We start from the raw sequence: 26,604 nt of genomic DNA, 5'->3' as shown, positions 1-26,604 counted from the left end.
ATGCTAAGAGATGTTCTCATGCATCGTTCTCAAATCTTTCCAAATGCCTTTTCAACATCTGATGAAACGATTACATGGTTCTTTTTTTGTTTAGTTTTGTTAATTGGTATATTTTACACTAACTTTGCATTTCTGGGAAAACTCTGTTTGGTTGTGGTGCATTCATTTTTGTACATCTCTGGATTCAACTTGCTAACATTTTCTTCATGAATTCTGCATCCCTATAGAGAAATGGTCTGTAATTCACCTTTCTTCCAATGTCCCAGATTTTTACATTTATGGTTCTTGCAACTTTTCTGTAAGTTTGTGTTCATTTAAAACTAAAAAGTTTAATACATCAGAAAAAAAGAATTAACACTCAATCTTCCAAATAATTAAAAAGAGAGAGAGGATAACTCCTACCTCATTTATGAGAATTGGAAAAATGTATACATGGGAGGTGGTGAGTTTAGCAACTTCACATGTCACCATGTTGGACTCGATCATCAAGCTATTTTTTGGTGGAAAATGACAAGCTAATTTTAAAAGTTTATATGGAAGGGACTCCTGGATGGCTCAGTTGGTTGAGTGTCCAACTGTTGATTTTGGCTCAGGTCATGATCTCACGGTTTATGAGATCAAGCCACCCATTGGGCTCCATAATGAGCGTGGAGCCTGCTTGGGATTCTCTCTCCCACCCCCTGCTCACTCTCTCTGTCTCTCTCTCTCTCTCTGCCCCTCCCCTACTTATGCATGCCCTCTCTCTCTCTCAAAAATAAACATTTTTTAAAATAAAATATATATGGAAAAGACCACAAATGATCCACACACTTGAGAAGAAAAACAATGAAGTTAAAGGAGTAACTTTACCACGTATCAAGACATACTACAAAGTTACAATAATTATGGAATGGGGGCATTAATGCCAGAATAAACAAGGATACAATAGAAGAGAATGGAGTCCAGAAAAAGACTCAGACATGCGTAGACTCATTATGACAAAGGAGGCACTGCAATGGGGAAAAGTGTCTTTTCAGGGAAGGAGTCTGAGTCTGTTGGGTATCCTGATAAAAATATGAAATTTGACCCCTATCACACATGAAAATCAATTCTAGGACCATACAATTATATGTGAAATAAAGGTAACTAAACTTCTATAAATACCATAGAGGAATATCTTCAGGATCTTTAAAGTTCTCTTTAAAAGGACATAAGAAGGGGCACCTGGGTAGCTCAGGCGGTTAAGCATCTGACTTCAGCTCAGGTCATGATCTCATGGTTCATGAATTTGAGCCCCATATCAGGCTCTGTGCTGAGAGCTTCAGAGCCTGGCGCCTGCTTCGGATCCTGTGTCTCCCTCCCTCTCTCTGCCTCTCTACCACTCACACTCTGTCTCTCTCAAAATAAATGAACATTTAAAAAAATTTTTAAGGGGCGCCTGGGTGGCGCAGTCGGTTAAGCGTCCGACTTCAGCCAGGTCACGATCTCGCGGTCCGTGAGTTCGAGCCCCGCGTCAGGCTCTGGGCTGATGGCTCAGAGCCTGGAGCCTGTTTCCGATTCTGTGTCTGCCTCTCTCTCTGCCCCTCCCCCGTTCATGCTCTGTCTCTCTCTGTCCCAAAAATAAATAAACGTTGAAAAAAAAATTAAAAAAAAAATTTTTAATAAAAAGATATAAGAAGTATTGTGTGCCAAAAAAAAAAAGTTGACACACTAAACCTTGTTAAAGTTAAGAACTTGGCTTATCAATAAACACCATTAAAAGAGCAAAAATAAAAAGACAAGAGTTAAACACCCAAAATAAATACATACATATTTGCACCACAAGTCACTGTCACAATTATCTGTAACATCACTATTTGCAATAATTAAGAACTGGAAATAGATCAAAACTCCACCATCAGTTGATGGATCAATACCTGGTCACATGGTCAATCAATGGAACGCTTTACAATAAAAAATGAAGGAAGCGCTGCTATAAATAACTCATGCATGAATCACAAACATAGTATGGAATCAAAGAAGTTAGACACAAAATGAAACATACTATATGATTTTATATGAGGCTCAAAATAGAAAAAAAACTACCCTATAGCATAGAAGTTAGGGGACTGGTTTTCTTCAGGCAGGAGGGCAGGGATAGTGATTGGTAGGGTATGAATGTGGCTTTTGGGGTGCTAATGATCTCTTTGTTGATCTGGGTTGGGGTTACATGGCGTTCATGTTATTATGACTCATCGAGCTACACACTTACTACTTACATACTTTCTCTGTAAATACTCAGATGTATCTAAATAATAGTGTTAATTTAATTTTTTTAATGTTTATTTTTTGAGAGAGAGAGAGACAGCGCACTAGCAGGGAAAGCAGAGAGAGAGGGGAAGAGAGAATCTGAAGCAGGCTCCACACTTTTAGCACAGAGACCAATGAGGCTCGAACCAGTGAACTTCGAGATCATGACCTAAGCGAAAGTCAAACGCTCAATCGACTGAGCCACCCAGGCGTCCCAACAGTGTGTTAATTTTAACAGATATCCCTCTTAAATTCCTTGCCTTGACCTAAAGGCAAATAGCAATGAAAAGAACCATATTTTATCATGGATTTTCTCACTTTTAAAATAATTTTTCCACACTCTTTGCTCATAGGGACATTTCACTCAAAGAGCATCCTGAGTAGCAGTTAGCCCTTCCCTCTCTCTTACCTGAGCAGATCACAGAGGCTGTGTTTCCATGAGCACAATCAGGAATGCCCAGGGCAGTCATAGGACAATTCCACAAGAAAGACTCAGCCCCCGAGCAGTGAAATCGAGCTTTCCAAATCTGATCACCTCCTTCCACAAAGTATGCTCCTTTTGGAGCAGAGATAGCAACTCCACAGCCAAGCTGTTGACAAACAACATTGGCATTTGCCATATTCCAGTGTGAGGCACAGAGGGCTTTCCAATGTCCAGAAATATTCATCTCCACTTGTCCCTCACACTGAGAGGTGCCATTTTTCATGAGCCGGACTTCCGTGTATGCTAGTAAGAGAAGACAGGGTTTCGGTGAGAGCTCATGTTTTTCTTACCCCAGCAGAGTATGCAGCGAGGTTGAAGTCCTGCTCTGCATCTCACCTGAACAGGAAACCTGAACAGCCCTACGGTGGCAAGCACCTCCTGGACAGCACACTCTAGGGCAGAAGCGGAGCTCAGGTTCATCCCCCTTACACCGGAATTCTTCAGGCCACACTTGTCTATCTGACTCCCTGAAGGACACATCTCCCAGGAAAGACACAGCTTTGCCACACCCCAGCTCTGCACAGATGATCTGGGCAGTGAGGAATGTAAAGTTCCCATCAGATACTAGAGTCCAGTCTTTTCCAGAATGCACTTCTACCTGCCCTGAGCAGGGTCCATCTCCACCAGCTAGACGCACAAATCCTAGGAGAAAAAACAACAACAACAAACACAGGTAAATATTCATGATTCTGGCTTGGCAATTAGAAGTGACATGTCATGGACAATGGTGTATGACAGTGACATGTCAAAGTAAAAAGTTTTTCTTTTCCCGGGCATTGGCACAGAGGAAAGGATTTAACAGTTGGTGGCAGAATGGGACCTCCATGAGTGAGTTTCTGAAGACAGACTATTTGGAGTAGGTGAATACATTTTGGGGTTGGTTAGAGAAGTGAATTCCTCATCTACAAGTCTTGGCCCAAGGAAACTGCATAATACATAGGCATTCAGACTTAAGTACAAAGGTATGAAGAACAGAACCAACCCAGCGGGACATGGGCTATGAGACAGTAGAGATGTATCAGCCAGACAAGGTCAGAAAGTCATCCTGAGACTTGCGGGGCTCAAATTCTGGTCAGCTTTCTCTCCTAGGAGTCAATCCTCAAGTGGCTGAGGATAGGGAAAATCATGAGGGCTGTATCCATGAATGCATGACAACCTGTTGACAGACTGATGGCTCAAGATTAGAAATATAGACATTATAACCGGTCCACAGTTATAATTTCAAATTTTATCTTTCTGATAATTTTGGATGCAAAATATTCCATGAACTTCTTAGGTGACCTACATGGGAAAGAAGATGAGTATGGATGTTAAGAGAGCTCAGAGAGTCAGGAGAGGAAGGGTATGGTTCTAGCCAACTCTCTTGAAACCCTAGGATATAAGAATAGCCACCTTGCGGGGCACCTGGGTGGCTCAGTCGGTTAAGCATCCGACTTCAACAATAGCCAAATTATGGAAAGAACCTAAATGTCCATCAACTGGTGAATGGATAAAGAACTTGGGATTTATATACACAATGGAGTACTACGTGGCAATGAGAAAGAATGAAATATGGCCCTTTGTAGCAACGTGGATGGAACTGGAGAGTGTTATGCTAAGTGAAATAAGCCATACAGAGAAAGACAGACACCATATGGTTTCACTCTTATGTGGATCCTGAGAAACTTAATAGAAACCCATGGGGGAGGGGAAGGGGAAAAAAAAAAAAAAAGAGGTTAGAGTGGAAGAGAGCCAAAACATAAGAGACTCTTAAAAACTGAGAACAAACAGGGTTGATGGGGGGTGGGAGGGAGGGGAGGGTGGGTGATGGGTATTGAGGAGGGCACCTTTTGGGATGAGCACTGGGTGTTGTATGGAAACCAGTTTGACAATAAACTTCATATATTGAAAAAAAAAAAAAAGCGTCCGACTTCAGCTCAGGTCATGATCTCACGGTCCATGAGTTCGAGCCCCATGTCGGGATCCGTGCTGACAGCTCAGAGCCTGGAGCCTGCTTCAGATTCTGTGTCTCCCTTTCTCTCTGACCCTCCCCCATTCACGCTCTGTCTCTCTCTGTCTCAAAAATAAATAAACATTAAAAAAAATTTTTTTTAAAAAGAATAGCCACCTTGCAATCCATGAACCCAAGATGTCTTTTCCATTTATCTGTATATCCTTTCATTTCCTTCATCAACGTTTTAAAAATGTTTGAATTTTTTTTAATGTTTATTTATTATTGAGAGAGAGAGAGCATAAACATGGGAGGGGCAGACGCAGAATCCAAAGCAAGCTCCAGGCTCTGAGCTGTCAGCACAGAGTCCAACGCGGGGCTCAAACTCACAAACTGCGAGATCATGACCTGAGCCAAAGTTGGACGCTTAGCCAACTGAACCACCCAGGTGCCCCAAAAAATGTTTTAATTTTTAAAAGAGTAAGCATTAAGACCAGATACAGAAATTATAGAGATGATTGAATTAGCTGACAAAATATTTAAATGACTTATATAAATATACTCAATGAAACATAAAACAGATTTTTACAAACTAGAAAAAAATAACCAAATGGAACTTCTAAAACTGAAAAATCCAATATCTGGAATGAAAAATTATATAGATAACTTAATAAGAGATTAGATGCTGCAGAATAAAAGAACTGTAAAGTTAAATGCAGGGCAATAGAAGCTTTCTCTTTGAAGCACAGAGAGAGAAAAGATGGAAAAGTGGTGGGGCGTCTGGGTGGTTCAATCAGTTAAGTGGCCAACTCTTGATCTCAGGATTGTGAGTTCAAGCCCTACACTGGGTACGAATCCTATAAGAAAGAAAGAAAGAAAGAAAGAAAGAAAGAAAGAAAGAAAGAAAGAAAGAAAGATAGTAATGGAAATGCAATCACATATGGGTTAATATTAACCCATATTTTAAAATACGTATTTGGAGATTCAGAATAAGGAATGAGTAGAAAAAAATATTTGAAGAAATAATGGATGTAATTTTTCCAAATTTAATGAAAACTACAAACTCACTGATCCAGGAAGCTAAACAAATTCCAAACAAGATAAACATAAAGAAAACTACCTCAGGGCACTTGATAATGTAATTTTTGAAATCCAATCATTACAAAAAAGTCTTTTAAAAAAGTCTTAAAAGCATCCAAAGGAAATTGGTACATTATACAGGGGGGCATAAAAACAAAACTTCTTGTTAGAAGCAGTGCAAGCCATATAACAATGTAGAAACATTTTTAAAGTACTGGGAGGACACCATCAACCTAGAATTCAATTGCCTGTGAAAATGCAGTTCAAAATTGAATGAAAATAAAAACGTTTTCAGATAAATAAAAAATGATAGGATTTGAGGCCACCAGAATTGCACTACACAAAAATGTTACAGAAAGTTCTTCAAGCTAAAGGAAAATAATAACAGATGAAAATGTGAATCTACCCAAAGCCATAAACACTACTGTAAATGATAAATCTGTGGGTAAATATAAAAAAATTTTGTCTCATTTTTAAAATAATAAAATGGCTAAGGCAAAAATCACAGCAATGTGTTATAAGATTTATAATATATTTATAAGTAAAATGTATGACAACAATTGCACAAATGACAAGAACAGGGAAATGGAAGTATACTGTGTTCAGGTCTTACATTATCTATTAAGTGAGATAATATCCTTTGAAGGTAAAACATAATTAAAGTAATAATATCAGCATTATGGTAAACTCTAAGAAAAGCAATATATCTAATAAACCAATAGGGTAAATAAAAGAGAATACTAAAAAATACACAAAGACACAGGAACAAAGAATACATAAGACAAATAGCAAGCTAGTAGACTTAAACTCCAGCATATCAATAATTATATTAAGTTGAAATAATTTAAATACTCCAAATAAAAGCAAGATAATCATGCTGAATAAAGTAAGGCACAACTTCAATTATATCTCAATAAAACTAGGGGGAAAAAAGTAAGACACACCATATGCTATCCACAAAACATATGTACATTAAATATAAACATAGAAACATATGAAAGGTATCAGAAAAGATAAACCATGCAAGCACTAATCAAAGAAAGCTATTGTATCTATGTTAATATCAAAAAAGTAAGACTACAAGATAAGAAATATATTCAGAAATAAGAAACATTTCATGATGATAAAATACAAAAGAAATCATGCAATATCAAAATTAGTGGGATATAGCTAAAGCAGTGCTCAGAAGGAAATCTAGAGCCTTGACACTTCCTTGATGGCATACATTAGAATAGAAAAGAAAAACTAAAAATAAATTATCTAAAATTCCAGCTCAAGAATCTATAAAAATAACAGCAAATCATAACAAAAAATGTAAACTAAGAACCAAAACTTAATGAAATAGAAAACAAATACACAATAAATAAAATCAACAAAGTTCATTGGTGAATCCCTTAAAAATAAAACTGATAATCTTCTAGTAGACCTGATCAAGAAAAAAAAAAATACACAGATTAACAATATCAGGGATGGAAAGGGGGTTATCATTATGGATCTTACAATAAGCAAACGATAATGAGATATGAACAAACTTTGTCCTAATTTGAAAATTTTACTTATAATAGGATGAATCCTTGAAGACTAATTACTTGAAAAACACAATTTATCCAAAACGGATACCAAAAGAAATGGAAAATATAACTAGTCCTATATTTGTTAAAGAAATAGAATGCATATTATAAAAACTTCCCACAAAGAAAATTGCAAGTTTCAAATACCAGCACTTCTACAGAACTCAAAAACTACTCCTACATCAACATAGAGGAAGAGAGGGAAGGAAGAAATGAGAACAAGAAGGTTAAAAACAGAAGCTGTAGTGAATATATGAATTAGCATGGATTTTCAGTCCCCAACCTCCCCTCCTTCAATTAATTGTATCTTCATCCCCTTACCATTCTGTACCTCAGTGCTGTGGCCCTTCCCAATCTGTGAAGCCCCTCCCCAATCTTTCTCCCCGAACCCTCTGAAATTCCCTCTTTATTTCAAACAAACTCCTCTATATTCTTCAGAGATCATTCTTTCTACCTCTGAATTTCTCTTAAACACAATATTTTATTTCTAACAATCTACTAGAGGCTGAAATGTCTTTTTCATACCCCTTTCCTAAAATTGAGAGAAAGGAAATTCAAGAAATCAATTTAAATTTGAAAATTTATAAAGGGCATGGTTGCCTGTTCTTATCTAGACTGCATCATTACCACTTTGACTTCCCTTTACACACTAAAACATGTTCTGGAAAATATAGAAACAGACCAGAGGGAATAAACTTCTGACAAAGAGATTAGAAGAAAATCGAAACAGTTCATAAAAATATGAAAAGTTAAAATTAAAGCGATGGTAATGGTGGTCAGGGAGTAAAAAACAAAATCAATGTTTAGATGCCATATCACTCTCAAACTCTTTTTGTCTTTAAGCGTATCTTAACTGGAATTAATATCAAAAGCATCAATTTTCTTAAGGTAATAATAGAAGTTCTGACATCACCGACTCCATTTTTCCTCAGATACTGATTTATCAAACAAAATAAGTCAGGTCCTCCTGTAGTGTTTACAAAAGTTGATCTGCAGTTGATACCATGATTAGGACCTCATGACAATAAGGAATGTTACCTGAAATGCCAGAAAACAAGCTTTCTTCAAAAACCCTAACTGAAGGTAGTAAACTCAAATGCCTCCTTGAAAATAATTATTTTTTTAATAATAATAAAGAGGGTGGGAGGAAACTTTTGAGATGATAGATAGCTCTTATGGCACAGACTGTGATAATGCTTTCACAGATGTATACTCACCTCCAAACTCATCAAATTGTATGCATTAAGTATATACAGTTTTTTGCATGTCAATCATACTTCAATAAAGTAGTTCTCAAAAAAGAAAATAACTGTGTTTTTTAGGGACCTGAATTAGTATCATCAAAGATCTGCCAAAGTTACAATTTGAAAAGATCACTTTTCCAGTGATCTTCCTCACGCAGATCACAAAACTGCCAACTGGCTATGGGCTATTGGGCTGCTATACGTCTAGTCGAACGTATTCATGTCTCTACCTGTCCCATCACTCCATCAGAGGGGATGACCCTTTTTTAAGACCCAACAATCTACCTTAGGGAATTCACTGTGATATCTGATAATATCTTCTTCAAGTCAAGCTGTTCTGATGGCATTAGTGACAGATATCTCATCAACCACTGTGATAACTGAGAACATCTCTGACAAATAATGACACCACCCATTCACATGCTAGTTTCATTGCTGTCTTTACTGCCTCCACCTTGGCACACGTCAAATACACTTAGACGTTACTGAGCACTTATTATGTGTCACCTCAGGTTCTCTTGGCCTCACTGCCCTTAGTATTTCCTTTGCTCCAGCTACTATGTTATAAATTTTTTAATTTGTATTTTCCTGCTGCCTCAATGTCTTCACAAACAGGCTGTGAGCCCACCACCCAGGTGACCAGGTGTACCAGTGAGATAAGACTGACACCTGCCACCACTCCCCTTTCCATCCCTCCCCTGAGTGTGACCTAGTAAGATTCAAATGCACCAATGAAATCCCCTTATGCCTTTTGCTCATGTACTCCACCCGGAGCCCCAATAGGGTCATTTGTCCACAGGTCTTTATTCTGTTCCTTGGCTCCCCATCTGCTTGGATGAGACTGTTCCCCTGGCACTTCTCCCGTGGCTCTGTTGCAACATTAAGTGACTCCACCTCTCTAGGACCTTTAAGTGTAATGAACTTTGTTTCCCTGCACCTCTCCCATGTCCCCTCTTTTGTCTGTACCTGACTGACCATCTCATGAAAGAAAACAAAAGAGCTACCATGATGAAACTTATTTCATCAATTGCTGGGTTGTACCTGTATGAAACACTTGACTCCACATTCCTACTTTTTATGACAGGTCATAGAGCTCTGAATGGCCCTGTGATCCACAGGTCTGGAGCCTTCACCGCCCAAGGCCAAGCAAGTCTTTATGCTTCCTTGGACACCTAATACTATAGAAGTCACTGCGTGACTGGAGTCTTCACCCAAATATGTGATCCTGCATTGTTAGTTATTCTGGGAATGAAACCAAGGCTACTCCTACTGGAGACCCCTCACGAGACCACACAGGCCTTACCTGAGCAGACTACTCCAACACCATTACTGTGGAAATCGATTTTCTTTCTGTAGTTTTGAATATGAAAAGAATTACACTCATTGAGAGTTGATTCTGTACCTTTACAAACAATATATGTAAACCAAATAGGCCCAACCCCTGATCCAAAACGAGCCGCTCTGGGAGCATCAAGAGCATGTCCACATTTCAGCTGTCTGCACGCCACATTTGCATCCTTCAAGCTCCACCAGTAATCATCCACTGTGCCCCATTTTCCTTGGTATTTCACTTCCACTCTCCCCTCACAGTGGTGTCTCCCATTCTTCAGACTCAGCTCCACAGCTGCAAGAGAGACACATACACAGAACACAGGACACAGGAGATTTTAGGAGACCATGCTGTGGTATTCTGGTAAGTATGAAAAAATGAGCTCTCTGGGTAGGGTGGAGGGGTGAGGGGGACCTTTCATGTATAACATTAGTCGATTTCTGTATTATAAACACTGTGATCAATTTGAAGCTACCAATGTGGCGTCACTGAACATGGAGTTGGAAGAGATACACAATTATTTCTCACAAGCCAGTAAGACTCAGCTCCATGCATACCAATGAGGACAGACCTTCAGATGACTCTAGGTGCTACTGCCCTCCCAGTAGATTTGCATAAGGCTGGTAGGGGCCCAAATTCCTCCATCTCAGTTACAGTTGACAGTCCCCGAGGTCAGTGGAAGAATCTTCCCTTTCCTTCTCTGTCTCATGCAGAAGACTCTCATCTAGCTTTAGAAGAGAGGACCATGGTAAGCAGCCTCTAAACTGTCCTGATTATTCCTGCTTCCTGATATTCACACTCTTATGTAATCCCCCTCACACTTGAATGCGGCCTGAACCCAGTAACATTCATCTAACAATGGAATTTGGTAAAAGTGATGAGATGTTCCAAGAGGACGCTGGTTTCTCTCATTGACCCATCTTGCTCTCTCATTTGTTTGCTCTGATGAAGCCAACTGCCACATTTTGAGCTGCATGTGGAGAGATCCACATGACAAGAAACTGAGGGAGGTGTCTAGTCAAGAGTAAGCAAGGGACTGAGGCTCTAAGTTAGACACTCCACAAGTGGCTGAATGCTGCCAATAACCAAGTAAATAAGTTTGGGTGGCATTCAGTCTCATTTGAACCTTAAGGTAATTGCAACCTTGTGAGAGATCATGAGGAACCAGATCAGAGATCAGAGATCAGAGGAACCAGAAAAGCCATGCCCAGATTCCTGGCCCATAGAAACTATGAGATCCTAGATAGTTGTTGTTTTAAGCTTCCAAGTTTGGCAGTAATTTGTTGTACAGCAATATATTACTAATTTAGGGCTTCCCTCCAGGGTCAGAAAATAGCAGGGTGGACAAGATGGAGATTTATATGAGTGGCTTAATCATTTCATCCAAATAAGACTTCTTCCTAAGTGACCAAATCTGTGATCTTGGTCCTACTTGGAACTGGGACCCAAACCACCTCTTTCTTGTCATATCAGCTTGTCATCTAGTAGACTAAGTTCCTGTTCTCCTGTCAGGAACAGAGAAGTGGGTTTTCTGAAGCCCTAGAATCATCTCCATTAGCTTTGAATTGGGGTTAGCAAAATGAGAATTTTTCTCATAATATAATCAAGGCTTTGTCCCTGGGGTACCCATTTGCACTGCTCAGGTCTATACCTGGCTCCATATGCTTCCACTCTGGAAGTTAGAAGTGGTGTATCAAAAAGGGAAACATCTGGGAAGATTCTGAACTTGGAAAGACTCCTAGTGTGCTAGTAGTCTTCTCAGGCAGTCTGCCATAACAAAACACCATAGACTAGGTGCCTTAAACAGAAATTTATTTTGTCACAGTTCTATAGTTTGGAAAGTCCAAGATCAAGGTGTTAGCAAGGTAGTTTTCATTCTGAGACCTCTTCTCTTGGTTTGTAAGCCACTGCATCTCACTGTGTCTTCACATGACTTTTTCTCAGTATGTGTACACAGGGAAAGATGGAGCTAGATAATTCTCTCTCTCTCTTCTCTTGTTATGAGAGTGGATTAGGGCCCCACTCTTATGACTTAATTTAACCTTAATTACCTCCTACAGACCATATCTCCAAAGACAGTCACATTGGGAACTAGGGTTGCAACATCTGAATTTTGGAGGGGCACAATTCAATCCACAGCACCTGTGGAGGTCCATTCTAGGAAGGAAATGGAAGTAAATGGGAAGAAGGTAAAAGAGTAGAAGAAGGGAGACATCCTATGAAGCTTACTCAGTTTTTTAAAAAGTCTGACATGAGGTAATACATTGAAATAGGATTCTAAAAGTATACAAGAAACTGTTATTAATAGTAACATCATAAAAATAATGATGATGATGATGATGATGATGATAACATTGATTGAGAAGCAGGTCCTGTGCTAAATGCTGTAAATGTAGAAAATAATAAGATAATGTTTTTGCCTTCAGGTAGCTTATATCTAGTTGGTGACACAAGCAAGAGGATGATTTCATGACTGTAAAAAATTCCAGAAGACTTTTTCAGTAATAGTAAGCTTGGTTATTTGAGGCTATCTCTTCTGCTGAAAATTTAAAAAAAAAGTGGAATAAAGCATACTAAAAGTGATCTTAAAAGATTAAAGACCTGATAAGATAGGAAGGAAAAATCAGGCCAAATCTGAAGGGAAAATGGGAATTCATTGCAACACAGGAGTATGCAATGTTTTTGCCTGGATAGAATTACCCTATACAAGAAAATGTGGCTTTCTCATGGCCTTTGATGGTGAGGAGGCATAAATCAAATCCAAATCTATACCCAGATGAGACATCTAACAGTCTCCACAATAAGCTGGGATACCAACTGAAATAGACATGCCCTTGTATAAAAGTATATTTAGTATTTGAATCTCTAGATTGTCTAGATAATAGCAGTTTTCTACTTGTATTAAGGTGGCCCACCACTAATAATGCTATAAAATCATGGGAAAAATAAAATCCTCGCAGAAGAAATTCCCTTCATGCTAGGCCTCAAATCACTTCTATAAATATCATAAATAAAATGGCCAGTACATTGTCAAGAATAAACAGACACACAAAGAAACAGAAGTCCATTAACAATAACCAAGAGAGGGGTGCCTGGTTAGCTCAGTCGGTTGAGTATTCAACTTCAGCTCAGGTCATGATCTTGCGGTTTGTGGGTTCAGGCCCCATGTCAGGCTCTGTGCTGACAACTCAGAGCCTGGAGCCTGCTTGGGATTCTGTGCCCTCTCTCTGCCCCTCCCCCACCCACACTCTTTCTCAAAAATAAATATTTAAAAACAATTTTTAAGCAATAACCAAGAGAAACTACTGAAATGGATAAATACTTCTAATATTAGATATATCAGATATAGGCTATATAAAAACCATACATACTATATTTAAAGAAATAAAAATACACTCTTAAACAATCTTCAAGGAACTAAAAAAAAAGTGTAGAAAAAAATTTTAAACCCAAAAGAACTTCTATAGGTGAAAAATATGTTTGTTGAAATTAAAATTTTTTCATCAGATTAAATTCAGGTACAGAGAATTATTGATGTGAATAATAAGTCAGAAGAAATTATCTGGAATACTGCACAGAGAAACAAAAGAACAAAAAATACAGAAGAGAGGATCAGAAATATAAATGGAGCAAGAAGGTTTACACTAAAGTGAAATTGGGAGGGAAGACAGGAAGACAGAGAAAGACACACACACAGAAAGAGAGAGAAATGAGCAGAAACAAAATTTGAAACATATTGCTATAAATTTTCCAGAACTTATGAAACACATTAATGCTTAAAGTGAATAAACCCAACAAAACTCAAGTAAGACATAAAAACGAGTTTATCTGTAGACATATCATAGATGTGGTAGACATGACTAGTGTTCAGCAATATTTCTGGTTTTCTCTGGACACATGTAAATATCAATACTTCCTTGCCTATTTGAAGTTAATCATGACCTTGTGATCTGCCTTTTGAATGAAGTGTGAAAAGAATGATGTGTGGCACTTCCAGAAAGAAATATATAAAAGCTTGGGGCACCTGGGTGGTTCTGTCAGTTAACCGTCCAACTTTAGCTCAGGTCATGATCTAGCAGTTCATGAGTTCAAGCCCCATGTCAGGCTCTGTGCTGACAGCTCAGAGCCTGGAGCCTGCTTTGGATTCTGTGTCTCCCTCTCTCTCTGCCCCTCCCCCATTCACACTCTGTCTCACTCTCTCTCTCTCTCTCTCTCAAAAATAAATAAACGTTAAAAAAAATTTTTTTAAGTGGTGGCATAAGAGAGTGAGGCATTCAACAACTTGAGAAGTTGAACAATTATAAGCAGAGGCCCAGCCAAACTGGACAGAATGTGTAGTGTAAGAATAAATAAATTTTGTTTATTTAATTCTTATGAAATTTGGATTATATGTTACTACAACATAACCTAATTATTCCTGTTAAGATGATGAGAAATAGTAGAAACCTGACAAAGAAAAAATGTTTAAGAGAATTGGTACACATAACCTCCAACTGAGCAACATCTATACTAACATTTAAGTCCTCAAAAACAGAGAGATACAAGTACATAGTAGAATGAAGCTTTAGATGATCCAAAAGAAAAACAAATTGCCAATCTAAATTGCTATACTCAGGAACACTCTATTTAAAAAAATGGTCTCAGAAGTGACATCACCAAAATGGCAAAGTAGGAGACTCTATTCCCACCATCCCACAAAATGAATAGCTTTCCATGAACAATAGCACTCTCACAAAGCTCAGAAGTCCACTTAAGAAATTTTAGAAACATTAAGACTGCATATTTTGGCAGTATCATCCCATCCCTCAAGCCAGCATTGCTTAGCACATAGAGGGAACTTCCTAGCTAGAAAGGGTTCCCCTCCAGCCCTACCTCCACCTAGCCTGATCCTTAGTCATTAGCCCTAGAAGCACTGCTGAGGCTCCAGCAGCCCTTGCAGCCACTGCAGACCCTCTGCAGTGCTTGCTAAGATCCATGCAGTTGTCAAAACTATGGCCCTCAGGAGCCTGAGCTGGAGATATCATGCTCCCCAGACCTACTGCTGCCACATACCCCTGCATCACTAGACCTAGGTTATAGCATGCTATAGTATGCCCCCACTCACAGGTAAAGGTCTTCTCCTACCAAAGTCAGTCTGTAATATCTGGAAAAGGTTACACATACATATGTGCAAGGCTACAGGGATTAAGAAAAAAACAGGGGGAAATGATTTTACCAAAGGAATACAGTAAACATCCATCCAGTACATGGTCCCAAAGAAATGGAGACACAGGAATTATCCAACAAAAAAAATTCAAAATAAATGTTCTAAAGATACTCAGAGAACTACAAGAAAACACATATACACAATATAACAGTATCAGGAAAATAATACACAAACAAAATGAGAATTTCAACAAAGAGATAGAAAACATTAAAAAGAACCAACCAGAAACTTCGGAGCTGAAGAATACAATGACTGAAATGAAGAAATCAATAAAGAGCTTGAATAGCAGTCTTAACAAAACAGAAGAAAGATTCAGTGAGCTAAAAGACAGATCAATTGAAATTATCTAATCAAGATGAGCAAAAGAAAAAGTAATAAAAAGGAGTGAAGAAAAGCCTATCAGACTTACAGGACACCATCAAAAAAAACTAGAGAAGAGTTAACATGGTGGAGCAGCATGGAGACCCTGAGCCTGTATCATCCCTGAAACACAGGTAGATCAGCCCATTTTGAACACCTAGGAAATTGATCTGAGGATTAATGCAACAATCTGCATAACTTGAGCCACAGAACTAAGCAGGTACATGGTGCAAAGAGGTGAACTGGAGAAGAGAAAAGACGCAGAGAGTAGGGAGCTGTTTTTGCAGAGAGAGGTCAGAGAGAGAAAGAGAAAGGGGGAGAGTGCTGCACATTGGGATCATGCAAGAAAAGCACTCTCCCTGAAAGTAGCTAGAGAGAGAGAGAAAGAGTGAAAGTACTCACAAGGGACTGAACAAGAAATCTGTTACCCAAAACCATTGACAGGGAGAAAGGAGAGGGTTTCAATACCACCTGGATTCTATAAACAGTGGATCACAGAGTCTGAAGTTTTGGAGCTCAGTGCCTGGTGGTGCTCTGGTAAGGAAGTAGAGTGAATCCCCAGAAGCAGGCAACGCAGTCTGAGGGGTCCACGTGCCACACAGGGAGAATTGGTTCCCTTGGAGTGCATTTGGAAGAGACCATGTGGCCTCCCCACAAGCAATAGTCACATTGGATCCTGGAGAGCAGCCATGATTGCTGGTATTTTGTCCCCATACAAACATGCCACGGTGCGGCAAAACCTGGCGCCGGATGTGTGTTGTGATTTGTCATAATCTCTGAAACTCTGCCACTGCACAATAACATGAACATTTTCTGGGGCAAGCCAGCACCCAGCCATTGCTCGGCGAGACCCTCCCCCAGAGAGTTGGTGCAGATCCAAGCTGCAGGGGTCTCTTAATTGTGGGGTTTTGAAACACAACCCCAGCTGAGAAAAAACTCTGGAGGGAGGTGCCGTCTGGCAAGGGGACAACTTGGACATGGACAGGGTAGAGGCAGGGAGTATAAGAGGCCTGAAACAAAGGAGAGGTGCTTGATCATGGGTCACTGAGAGCACGAAGTTCCAGCGCCAGAGACTAGGGAGCTGGGTGAAGCCATTTCCACCACTCCCATGCACACACATGCATGCGCGCACACTGATCCACCACAGTAAGCTAATCAGTGCTATCTAATGGAGAATGGAGCTGTTACACCAAACCCCACCAAACTAGGCCCTGCAAGCACATCCCCCAGAAGACCAGCACAAGTCACTCCACCTACTTAGTGTATGGACTAAAGAGCGCTTCACAGTTTCAATTCTAGGGGAAACTGGATATAACTTCGTTCAGGTTTCATTCTGTTTCCTGGCTCATTTATTTAGTCATTTTCTTTGCTTCTCTTTTTTACCTAAATTGTTTTTTTTTCTTTCTTTCTTTTCTTTCTCTTTCTTGGATATAGAAAAAAATTTTTTTTACTTTATTTTTATATTTTTAAAATTTTTTATTTTATTTTATTTTATTCTATTCTATTATATAATTTCTTTTTATTTTTAAATTTTCTCTTACCTTTTTTTTCTTTCATTTCCCTTTTTTCTCTATCCTATCAAGTGTCTTTCAACAAGCAGGCGAAAACATACTCAGGATATAGCTTCCTTTATTTGATTCTTTGTTTTATTTTTCATTTTTTTATTAATTTTTTTCTTCCTCCAAAATGACAAAATGAAGGAATTCACCCCAAAGGAAAGAACAGGAAAAAATGACAGCTGGGATTTAATCAACACAGATATAAGTAACATGTTGGAACTAGAATTTAAAACCATAATAACAAGAATACTAGCTAGGGTTGAAAAAAGCATAGAAGACACCAGATAATCCCTTCCTTCAGAGATAAAATAAATAAAATCTAGTCAGGCTGAAGTTAAAAATGCTATAATCAAGATGCAATCTCGAATGGATGCCACGATGGCAAGGATGGATGAAGCAGAGCAGCAAATGAGCAATACAGAAGATAAAACTGTGGAGAAAAATGAAGCAAAAAAAAAAAAGAGGAAAACAAAGGCAAAATATCACAATACAAGACTTAGAGAATTTCAGTTACTTATTAAAAGGAATAACATCCAAATAATAAGAGTCCCAGAAGGTGAAAAAGGGGCAGAAGGTTTATGTAAGCAAATTATAGCAGAAAACTTTCCTAATCTGGGGAAGGACACAGACAACAAAATCCAAGAAGCACAGAGAACTCCCATTATATTAAAAAAAAAATAAAAAACGACCATCACCAAGGCATATCATAGTCAAATTCACAAAGGAAAGACAAGGAAAGAATTATGAAAGCAGCAAGGGAAAAAAAGTCCTTAACCTATAAGGGAAGACATACCAGATTCATGGCAGACTTATCCACAGAAACGTGGCAGGCCAGAAAGGAGGGGAAGGATGTATTCACTGTTCTGAATTGGTAAACTATACAGCCAAGAATTCTTTACCCAACAAGGCTGTCATTCAAAATAGAAGGAGAGATAAAGAGTTTCCCAGACAAACAAAAACTAAAGGAGTTCATGACCACTAAACCAGACCTGCAAGAAATTTTAAGGGGGACTCTTTGAGTGGAGAAAAGATAAACCAAAAAAGAGCAAAAGCAACAAAGACTAGAAAGGACCAGAGAACATCACCAGAAACACCAATACAATGGCACAAATTCATACCTTCACTACTCACCCTAAATGTAAATGGACTAAATGCTGCAATCAAAAGACATTGGGTATGGGGCGCCTGGGTGGCGCAGTCGGTTAAGCGTCCGACTTCAGCCAGGTCACGATCTCGCGGTCCGTGAGTTCGAGCCCCGCGTCAGGCTCTGGGCTGATGGCTCGGAGCCTGGAGCCTGTTTCCGATTCTGTGTCTCCCTCTCTCTCTGCCCCTCCCCCGTTCATGCTCTGTCTCTCTCTGTCCCAAAAATAAATAAAAAACGTTGAAAAAGACATTGGGTATAAGAATGGATAAGAAAACAAGACCCATCTATATACTGCTTACAAGAGACTCATTTTAGACCTAAAGACACCTGCAGATTGAAAGTAAGGAAACAGAACCATCTGTCATGGTAATGATCATCAAAAGAAACCTGGACTAGCCATACTTATATTAAAATAAAGACTGTAACAAGAGATAAAGAAGGGCATTATATCATAATTAAGAGGCCTATCAACTGAGAAGATCTAACAAATGTAAATATTTATGCCCCCAACATGCACCCAAATATATAAATCAATTAACCACAAACATAAAGAAACCCATTGATAATAATACTGTAATAGTAGAGGACTTCAACACCCCACTTATAGCAATGGACAGATCATGTAAATAGAAAATCAACAGGGAAACAATGGCTTTGAATGATACACTGGCTTGGATGAACTTAACAGAGCATATATTCAGAACATTTCATCCTAAAGAAGCAGAATACACATTTTTCTCGAGTGTACATGAAACATTCTTCAGAATAGATCACAAACTGGGTCACAAATCAGCCCTCAACTAGTACAAAAAAATCAAGATCATACCTTGCATATTTTCAGACCACAATGCTATGAAACTCAAAATCAACCACAAGAAAAAAATTAGAAAGAACAGAAATACTTGGAGATTAAAGAAAATTCTACTAAAGAGTAAATGGGTTAACCAAGGAATTAAAGAGGAAATTTAAAAGTACATAGAAGCCAATGAAAATGAAAACAAAACCATCCAAAACCTTTGGGATGCCACAAAGGTGGTCATAAGACAACAGTATATAGCAATCCAGGCCTTCCTAACAAAGGAAGAAAGGTCTCAATTACACAACCTAACCTAACACCTAAAAGAGCTAGAAAATGAATAGCAAATAAAACCCAACACCAGCAGAAGACAGGAAATAATAAAGATTAGAGCAGAAACCAATGCTATCAAAACAACAACAACAACAACAACAACAACAACAAAAAACAAACAGTAGAACAGATCAATGAAACCAAAAAGCTGGTTCTTTGAAAGAATTGACAAAATTGATAAACCCCTAGCCAGTGTGATCAAAAAGAAAAAGTAAATGGCCCAAATAAATAAAATCACGAATAAAAGAGGAGAGATCACAACCAATACCACAGAAATACAAACAATAGTAAGATAATATTATGAGCAATAATATGCCAACAAATTGGGCAATCTGGAAAAAATGGACAATTTCCTAGAAACATATAAACCATTGAAATTAAAACACAAAGAAATAGAAAATTTGAATGGACCCATAACCAATAAAGAAATTGAATCAGTAATCTAAAACCTCCCAAGAGTCCAGAGCCAGATGGCTTTCCAGGGTAATTCTACAAAAAATTTAATGAAGAGTTAACACATATTCTTTTGAAGCTGTTCCAAAAAATAGAAATGGAAGGAAAACTCCCAAACTCATTCTACGAGGCCAGTATTACCTTGATTCCAAAACCAAAAACCCCACTAAAAAGGAGAACTACAGACCAATTGTGCTGATGAACATGGATGCAAAAATCCTCAACAAGATACTAGCCAACTGGATCCAACAATACATTAAAAGAATTATTCACCACAACCAAGTGGGATTTATTCCTGGGATGCAGGGCTGGTTCAATATCCACAGAATCAATCAATGTGATGCATCACATTAATAAAAGAGAGGATAAGAACCACATGATCCTGTCAATAGAGGCAGAAAAAGCAATTGGCAAAATATAGCATCCTTTCTTGATAAAAACACTCAAGAAAGTGGGGACAGAAGGAACATACCTCAAGATCATAAAGGCCATACACGAAAGACCCACTGCTAATATCATCCTCAATCGAGAAAAACTGAGAACTTTCCCCCTAAGATCAGGAACATGACAAGGATGTCCACACTCACCACTGTTATTCAACATAGTGTTGGAAGTCCTAGCCTCAGCAATCAGACAACAAAATGAAATGAAATTCGTCCAAATCAATAAGGAAGAAGTCAAACTTTCACTCTTTGCAAATGACATGTTACTCTATGTGGAAAACCCAAAAGATTCCACCACAAAACTGATAGAACTGATCCATGAATGCAGTAAAGTTGCAGGATACAACATCAATGTACAGAAATAGGTTGCATTTCTATACACCAATAATGAAGCAGCAGAAACAGAAATCAAGGAATCAATCCCATTTACAATTGCATCAAAAACTATAAAATACCTAGGAATAAACATAACCAAAGAGGTGAAAAATCCATACACTGAAAACTATAGAAAGCTTATGAAAGAAATTGAGAAGACACAAAAAAATGGGAAAACATTCCATGCTCACGGATTGGAAGAACAAATATTGTTAAATGTCAATAATACCCAAAGCAATATACATATTCAATGCAATCCCTATTCAAAATAACACCAGCATTCTTCACAGAGCTAGAACAAACAATCCTGAAATTTGTATGGAACCAGAAAAGACCCCGAATAGGTAAAGCAATCCAGAAAAATAAAACCAAAGCTGGAGACATCACAATTCTGGGCTTCAAGCTGTATTACAAAGCTGTAATCATCAAGACAGTATGGTACTAACACAAAAACAGACACTCAGATCAATGGAACGGAATAGAGAACCCAGAAATGGGCCCACAAACATATGACCAACTAAACTTTGACAAAGCAGGAAAGAATATCTAATGGAAAAAAGTCTTTTCAGCAAATGGTGCTGGAAAAACTGGATGGTGACATGCAGAAGAATGAACCTGGACCACTTCCTTACACCACACACAAAAAATAAACTCAAAATAGGGCTCCTGGGTGGCTCAGTAGGTTAAGTGTCTGACTTTGGCTTAGGTTATGATCTCACAGTTCATGGGTTCAAGCCCCATGTCGGGGTCTGTGCTGACAGCTCAGAACCTAGAACCTGCCTCAGATTCTGTGTCTCTCTCTCTCTCACTGCCTCTCCTGCATTCACAATCTTTCTCTCTCTAAAAAATAAATATTAAAAGAAAAATTTAAAAATAAACTCAAAATGGATGAAAGACCTAAATGTAAGACAGGAAGCCATCAAAATGCTAGAGGAGAAAACAGAAAACAACCTCTTTGACCTCGGCTGCAGCAACTTCTTACTTGACAGGTCTCCAGAGACAAGGGAAACAAAAGCAAACACGAATTATTGAGACCTCATCAAAATAAAAAGCTTCTGCACAGCAAAGGAAACAATCAGCAAAACTAAAAGGCAACTGATGGAATGGAAGATATTTGCAAATGACATATCAGATAAAGGGTTAGTATCCAAAATCTATAAAGAACTTATCAAACTCAACACCCAAAAAACAAATAACCCAGTGAAAAAATGGGCAAAAGACATGAATAGACTCTTTTCCAAAAAAAGACATCCAGATGGCTAACAGATACATGAAAAGATGCTCAACATCACTCATCATCATGGAAATACAAATCAAAACCACGATGAGATACCACCTTACACTGGTCAGAATGACTAAAATGAACAACTCAGGCAACAACAGATGTTGGGGAGGATGCAGAGGAAGAGGAATCCTTTTACACTGCTGATGGGAATGCAAACTGGTGCAGCCACTCTGGAAAACAGTACGGAGGTTCCTCAAAAAATTAAACATAGAACTACCCTATGACCCAGGAACTGCACCACTAGGTATTTATCCATGGGTACAAAAATGCTGATTCAAAGGGCACATGCACCCCAATGTTTATAACAGCACCTGCGACAACAGCCAAAGATTGGAAAGAGCCCAAATGTCCTTCAACTGATGAATGGATAAAGAAGATGTGGTGTGTGTGTGTGTGTATACATACATTGAGTAATATTCCATTATGTGTATATGTGTGTGCATATATATATACATACATTGAGTAATATCCCACACACATAATGGAATATTAGTCAACAATCAAAAAGAATGAAATCTTACCATTTGCAACAATGTGTATGGAAATAGAGAATGTGTATGGAAATAATGCTGAGCGAAATAAGTCAGTCAGAGAAAGACAAATATCATATGATTTCACTCATATGTGGAATTTAAGAAACAAAACAGATGAACATAGGGAGGGGAAGCAAAATAAGATAAAAGCAGAGAGGGAGACAAACCATAAGAGACTCTTAATACAGAAAACAAACTGAGGGTTGCTGGTGGGGTGTTTGGTGGGGGGAAGGGCTAAATGGACAATGGGCATTAAGGAGGGCACTTGTTGGGATGAGCACTGGATGTTATGCATAAGTGATGAATCACTAAATTCTATTCCTGAAATCATTATTACACAATATGTTAATTAACTTGGATTTAAATAAATTGAAAAAATTAAAAAAAAACAACTATGAACTAATCAACAGAGCCACAGAAGGAGAATGGAGACAGAACAGGGCAGAAAGCTTATTTAAAGAAATAATGCCTGAGAATTTCCCAAAGTGGCAAAAAAATATAGATATCCAAGTTCATAAATCTATTAGATCATTGCAAAATTTCAATCCAAAATTAGCTCATCCAAGACAAACTATTATAAAACTGCCTAAAATCAAACATAAGGAGAGAATTTTAAAAGCAGCAAGAGAAAAAAATTTTTTTTCAATACAAGGAAACCCACATAAGACAATCACTGGATTCCTCAGCAGAGACCTTGCAAGCCAGGAGAGATTCAAAGTGCTAAAAATAAAATACTTCCAATTAAGAAAACCTTACCCAGCATGTTGCCATTCAGAAACGATGGAAAGATAAAGACTTTGCTAACAAATAAAAGCTAAGAAAATTCATTACCACTAGACCTGCATTACAGAAAATTCTGAAATGAGTTCTTCAAGCTGAAATGAAAAGACTGTAATTAGTAACATGAGAACATATGAAAATATAGAACACACTAGTAAAGCATATAGTCAGATTTAGAATACTCTAACACTATAAATGGTGATTATTAATTACTTAACTCTAGTATAAAGGTTAAATGATACAAGTATTAAAAATAACCATAGCTAAAATAATTTATTAATGGATACTCAACATGAAATGATGTAAGTTGTGGCATCAGAAACATAAAGGGGGAAATGTGAAACAATAGTTTTTGTATGAGATAGAAGTTAAACTGTTAGTATAAAATAGACTGTTTTATTTATAAGGTGTTTTATGTAAGCTTCATTGTAACCACAAAGAGAAAACCTACAGTAGATTCACAAAAGATAAAGAGAGTCAAAGCACACCACTATGGAAAATCAATTTACAAAGGAAGGCAGCAAGAGGAAGAAAGGAACAAGAAAACAATAAAACAGGGGCGCCTGGGTGGCTCAGTTGGTTGAGCATACAACTTCGGCTCAGGTCATGATCTCACTGTCTGTGAGTTCAAGCCCCACATTGGGCTCTGTACTGACAGCTCAGAGCCTGGATCCTGCTTCTTCGGATTCTGTGTCTCCCTCTCTCTCTGCCCCTCCCCTACTCATACTGTGTGTGTCTCTCTCTCTCAAAACTAAATAAACATTAATAAAAATTTTTTAAAGAAAACAATAAAACAGCCAGAAAACAATAAGATGACATTATTAGTAAATAATACAGATCAATAATTTATCTAAATGTAAATGGATTGCATTCCCCAATCAAAAGCCATAGAGCAGATGAATGGATAAAAACAAAAAGACCAGATATATTCTGTTTTCAAGAGATTCACCTCAGCTTTAAGTACACACATAGACTGAAAGTGAAAGGTTGGAAAAATATAGTCCATGGGAATGGGAACCAAAAAAAAACCAGGGGGAGCCATACTTAGACAATATATACTTTAGTCAAAAGCTATAAAAGAAACAAATAAGGCCATTGTATAATGATAAAGTGGTCAGTTCATCAAGAGGATATAAAAATTTAAACATATACCCCAATATTGAAGCAACTAAATATATTAAGTAAATACTAACAGATACAAAGGGAGAAACAGACAACAATAAAATAATAAGTAGAGTTTTTCAATACACCATTTCAATAATAGGTGGACCAAGAATGCAGAAAACGAATAAGGAAACCTTGAACTTGAACCATACTTTAAGGCAAATGAACCTGAGAGACATAAACAGATAATTACATCCAACAGAAGCAGAACATATTCTTTCCAAGCACACATGGAAAATTCTTCAGAATAAATCATATAATAGGCCACAAAACAGCTCAACAAATTTAAGAAGACTAAAATCATAACAAGCATCTCTTCCAATCACAATGGTATGAAACTAAAAATTAATAAAAGGGAGAAAACTGGAAATTTTACAATAATGTGGACATTAAACAATACACTTTTAAATAATGAATCAAAGGAAAACTCAAAAGGGAATTCAGAAAAATATCTTGAGACAAATAAAAATGGAAACACAACATATTAAAACCTATGGGATATTAAAGCAGTCCTAGGAGAGAAGTTTATAGCAATAAATGCTTACATTACAAAAAACAAAAATCTCAAATTGAAAACCTAACCTTATACCTCAAGTAACTAGAAAAAAAAAAAGACTAAACAAAGCCAAAGTTATCAACAGAAGAAATGAAATAACAAAGATAAGAGTAGAAATAAATGAAATGCAGACCAGATAAACAACAGAAAAGTTTAACAAAACTGAGAGCTGATAATTTTGAAAAGGTAACCAAAATTGACAAAACTTTAACTAGACTAAGAAAACAGATAGAGGACATAAATAAATAAAATTATAAATGAAAGAGGAGACATTACAACTGATACCACAGAAAACCCAAGGATCAAAAGAGTCTACTGTGAATAATCACACACCAATAAAGTCAATGACCTACAAAATACATAATAGAAATACAAAATACAAAATAGATGCCTAGGGACATACGACCTACCAAGAAGAAATCATAAAAAAATAGAAATTCTCAAAAGACTAAGGAAGAAGCTTTTCCTCTAAGATCAGAAACAAGACAAGTGTGCCCATTCTCCCATTCCTGTTCAAAATAACACTGGAAATCCTAGACAGATCAATAGGGCAAGAAAAAGAAATAAAAGGCATCCAAGAAAGAAATAAAATTGTCTTAGTTTGCACATGATATGATCTTCTATATAGAAACCATAAAGACTTCACCAGAAACCTGTTAGAACTAATCAATGAATACAAAAGTTGTAGGATTAAAAATCAATACACAGAAATCAGCTGCCTGTAAATACACTATCAGTGAAATGTCTGATAAAGAAAGCAATTCCACTCACAATAGCATCAAATACAATTCCATTCAAAACAGTATCGAATACACAATACATCAAAAACAAATCAAATTCTTAGGATTGAATTAAACCAGTGGAGGTGAAAGATCTGTGCACTGAAAACTATGAGACTCTGATGAAAAATATTCTGTTTATGAATTGGAAGTATTAATATTATTAAAATGTTCATACTTCCCACAGCCATCCAAACAATCAATGCAATCCTTATCAAAATTCCAATGATATTTTTCAGAAAAAGAAAAAAATTCCTAAAATTTGTATGGAACCACAAAAGATCCCAAACAGCCAAAGTGATCTTGCATAAGAACAAAGTTGGGGGGCACCTGGGTGGCTCAGTCAGTTAAGTGTCTGATTTTGGCTCAGGTCATGATCTTGCAGTTCGTGAGTTTCAGCCCCACATCAGGATCTGTACTGACAGCTCAGAGCCTGGAACCTCCTTCAGATCTGTGTCACCCTCTCTCTCTGCCTCTACCCTGCTTGTGCTCTGTCTTTCTCTCTCAAAAATAAACATTTAAAAAAAGAAGAACAAAGCTGGAGGTAGTATGTTCCTGATTTCAAACTACCACAAAGCTATACTAATCAAAACATATGGTACTTACATGAAAATAGACACATAGACAAATGGAACAGAATAGAGATTCCAGAAATAAACCCATGCATATATGATCAAAGAATAGTGTCTTCAATAAATTATCTTAGGAAAAGTGAATAACTATGCGCAGAAGAATGAAACTGGACCACTATCTTACATCACGAACAAAAATTAACATAAAACAGATGAAAGGTTTAGATGTAAGACCCCAAACTGTAAAGTACCTAGGAGAAACACAGGGGGGAAGCTCATTTACATTGACTTTAGCAAAAACTTTTGGAATATAACACCAACTGCACCTGGGTGGCTCAGTTGGTTAAGCGCCAGCTCTT

The 26,604-nt window shown here is 37.6% G+C and overlaps 1 protein-coding gene across 1 annotated transcript in view; it reads right to left on the bottom strand.

The window, feature by feature from the left end:
- Positions 1 to 26,604, bottom strand: part of LOC124502477 (antigen WC1.1-like) — a 58,543-nt gene that overhangs the window by 14,455 nt on the left and 17,484 nt on the right. Inside the window, 3 exon segments of the mRNA XM_047067156.1 lie at positions 2,678 to 2,995; positions 3,089 to 3,394; positions 9,881 to 10,201. Coding sequence (XP_046923112.1) covers positions 2,678 to 2,995; positions 3,089 to 3,394; positions 9,881 to 10,201 — 945 coding nt within the window.

The sequence above is a fragment of the Lynx rufus genome, unplaced genomic scaffold, assembly GCF_022079265.1.
Source record: "Lynx rufus isolate CCGP_SWC_20201006 ecotype Redwood Valley unplaced genomic scaffold, mLynRuf1.p SCAF_7, whole genome shotgun sequence".
Taxonomy (NCBI): domain Eukaryota; kingdom Metazoa; phylum Chordata; class Mammalia; order Carnivora; family Felidae; genus Lynx; species Lynx rufus.
This window is presented reverse-complemented; position numbering and strand designations above follow the sequence as displayed.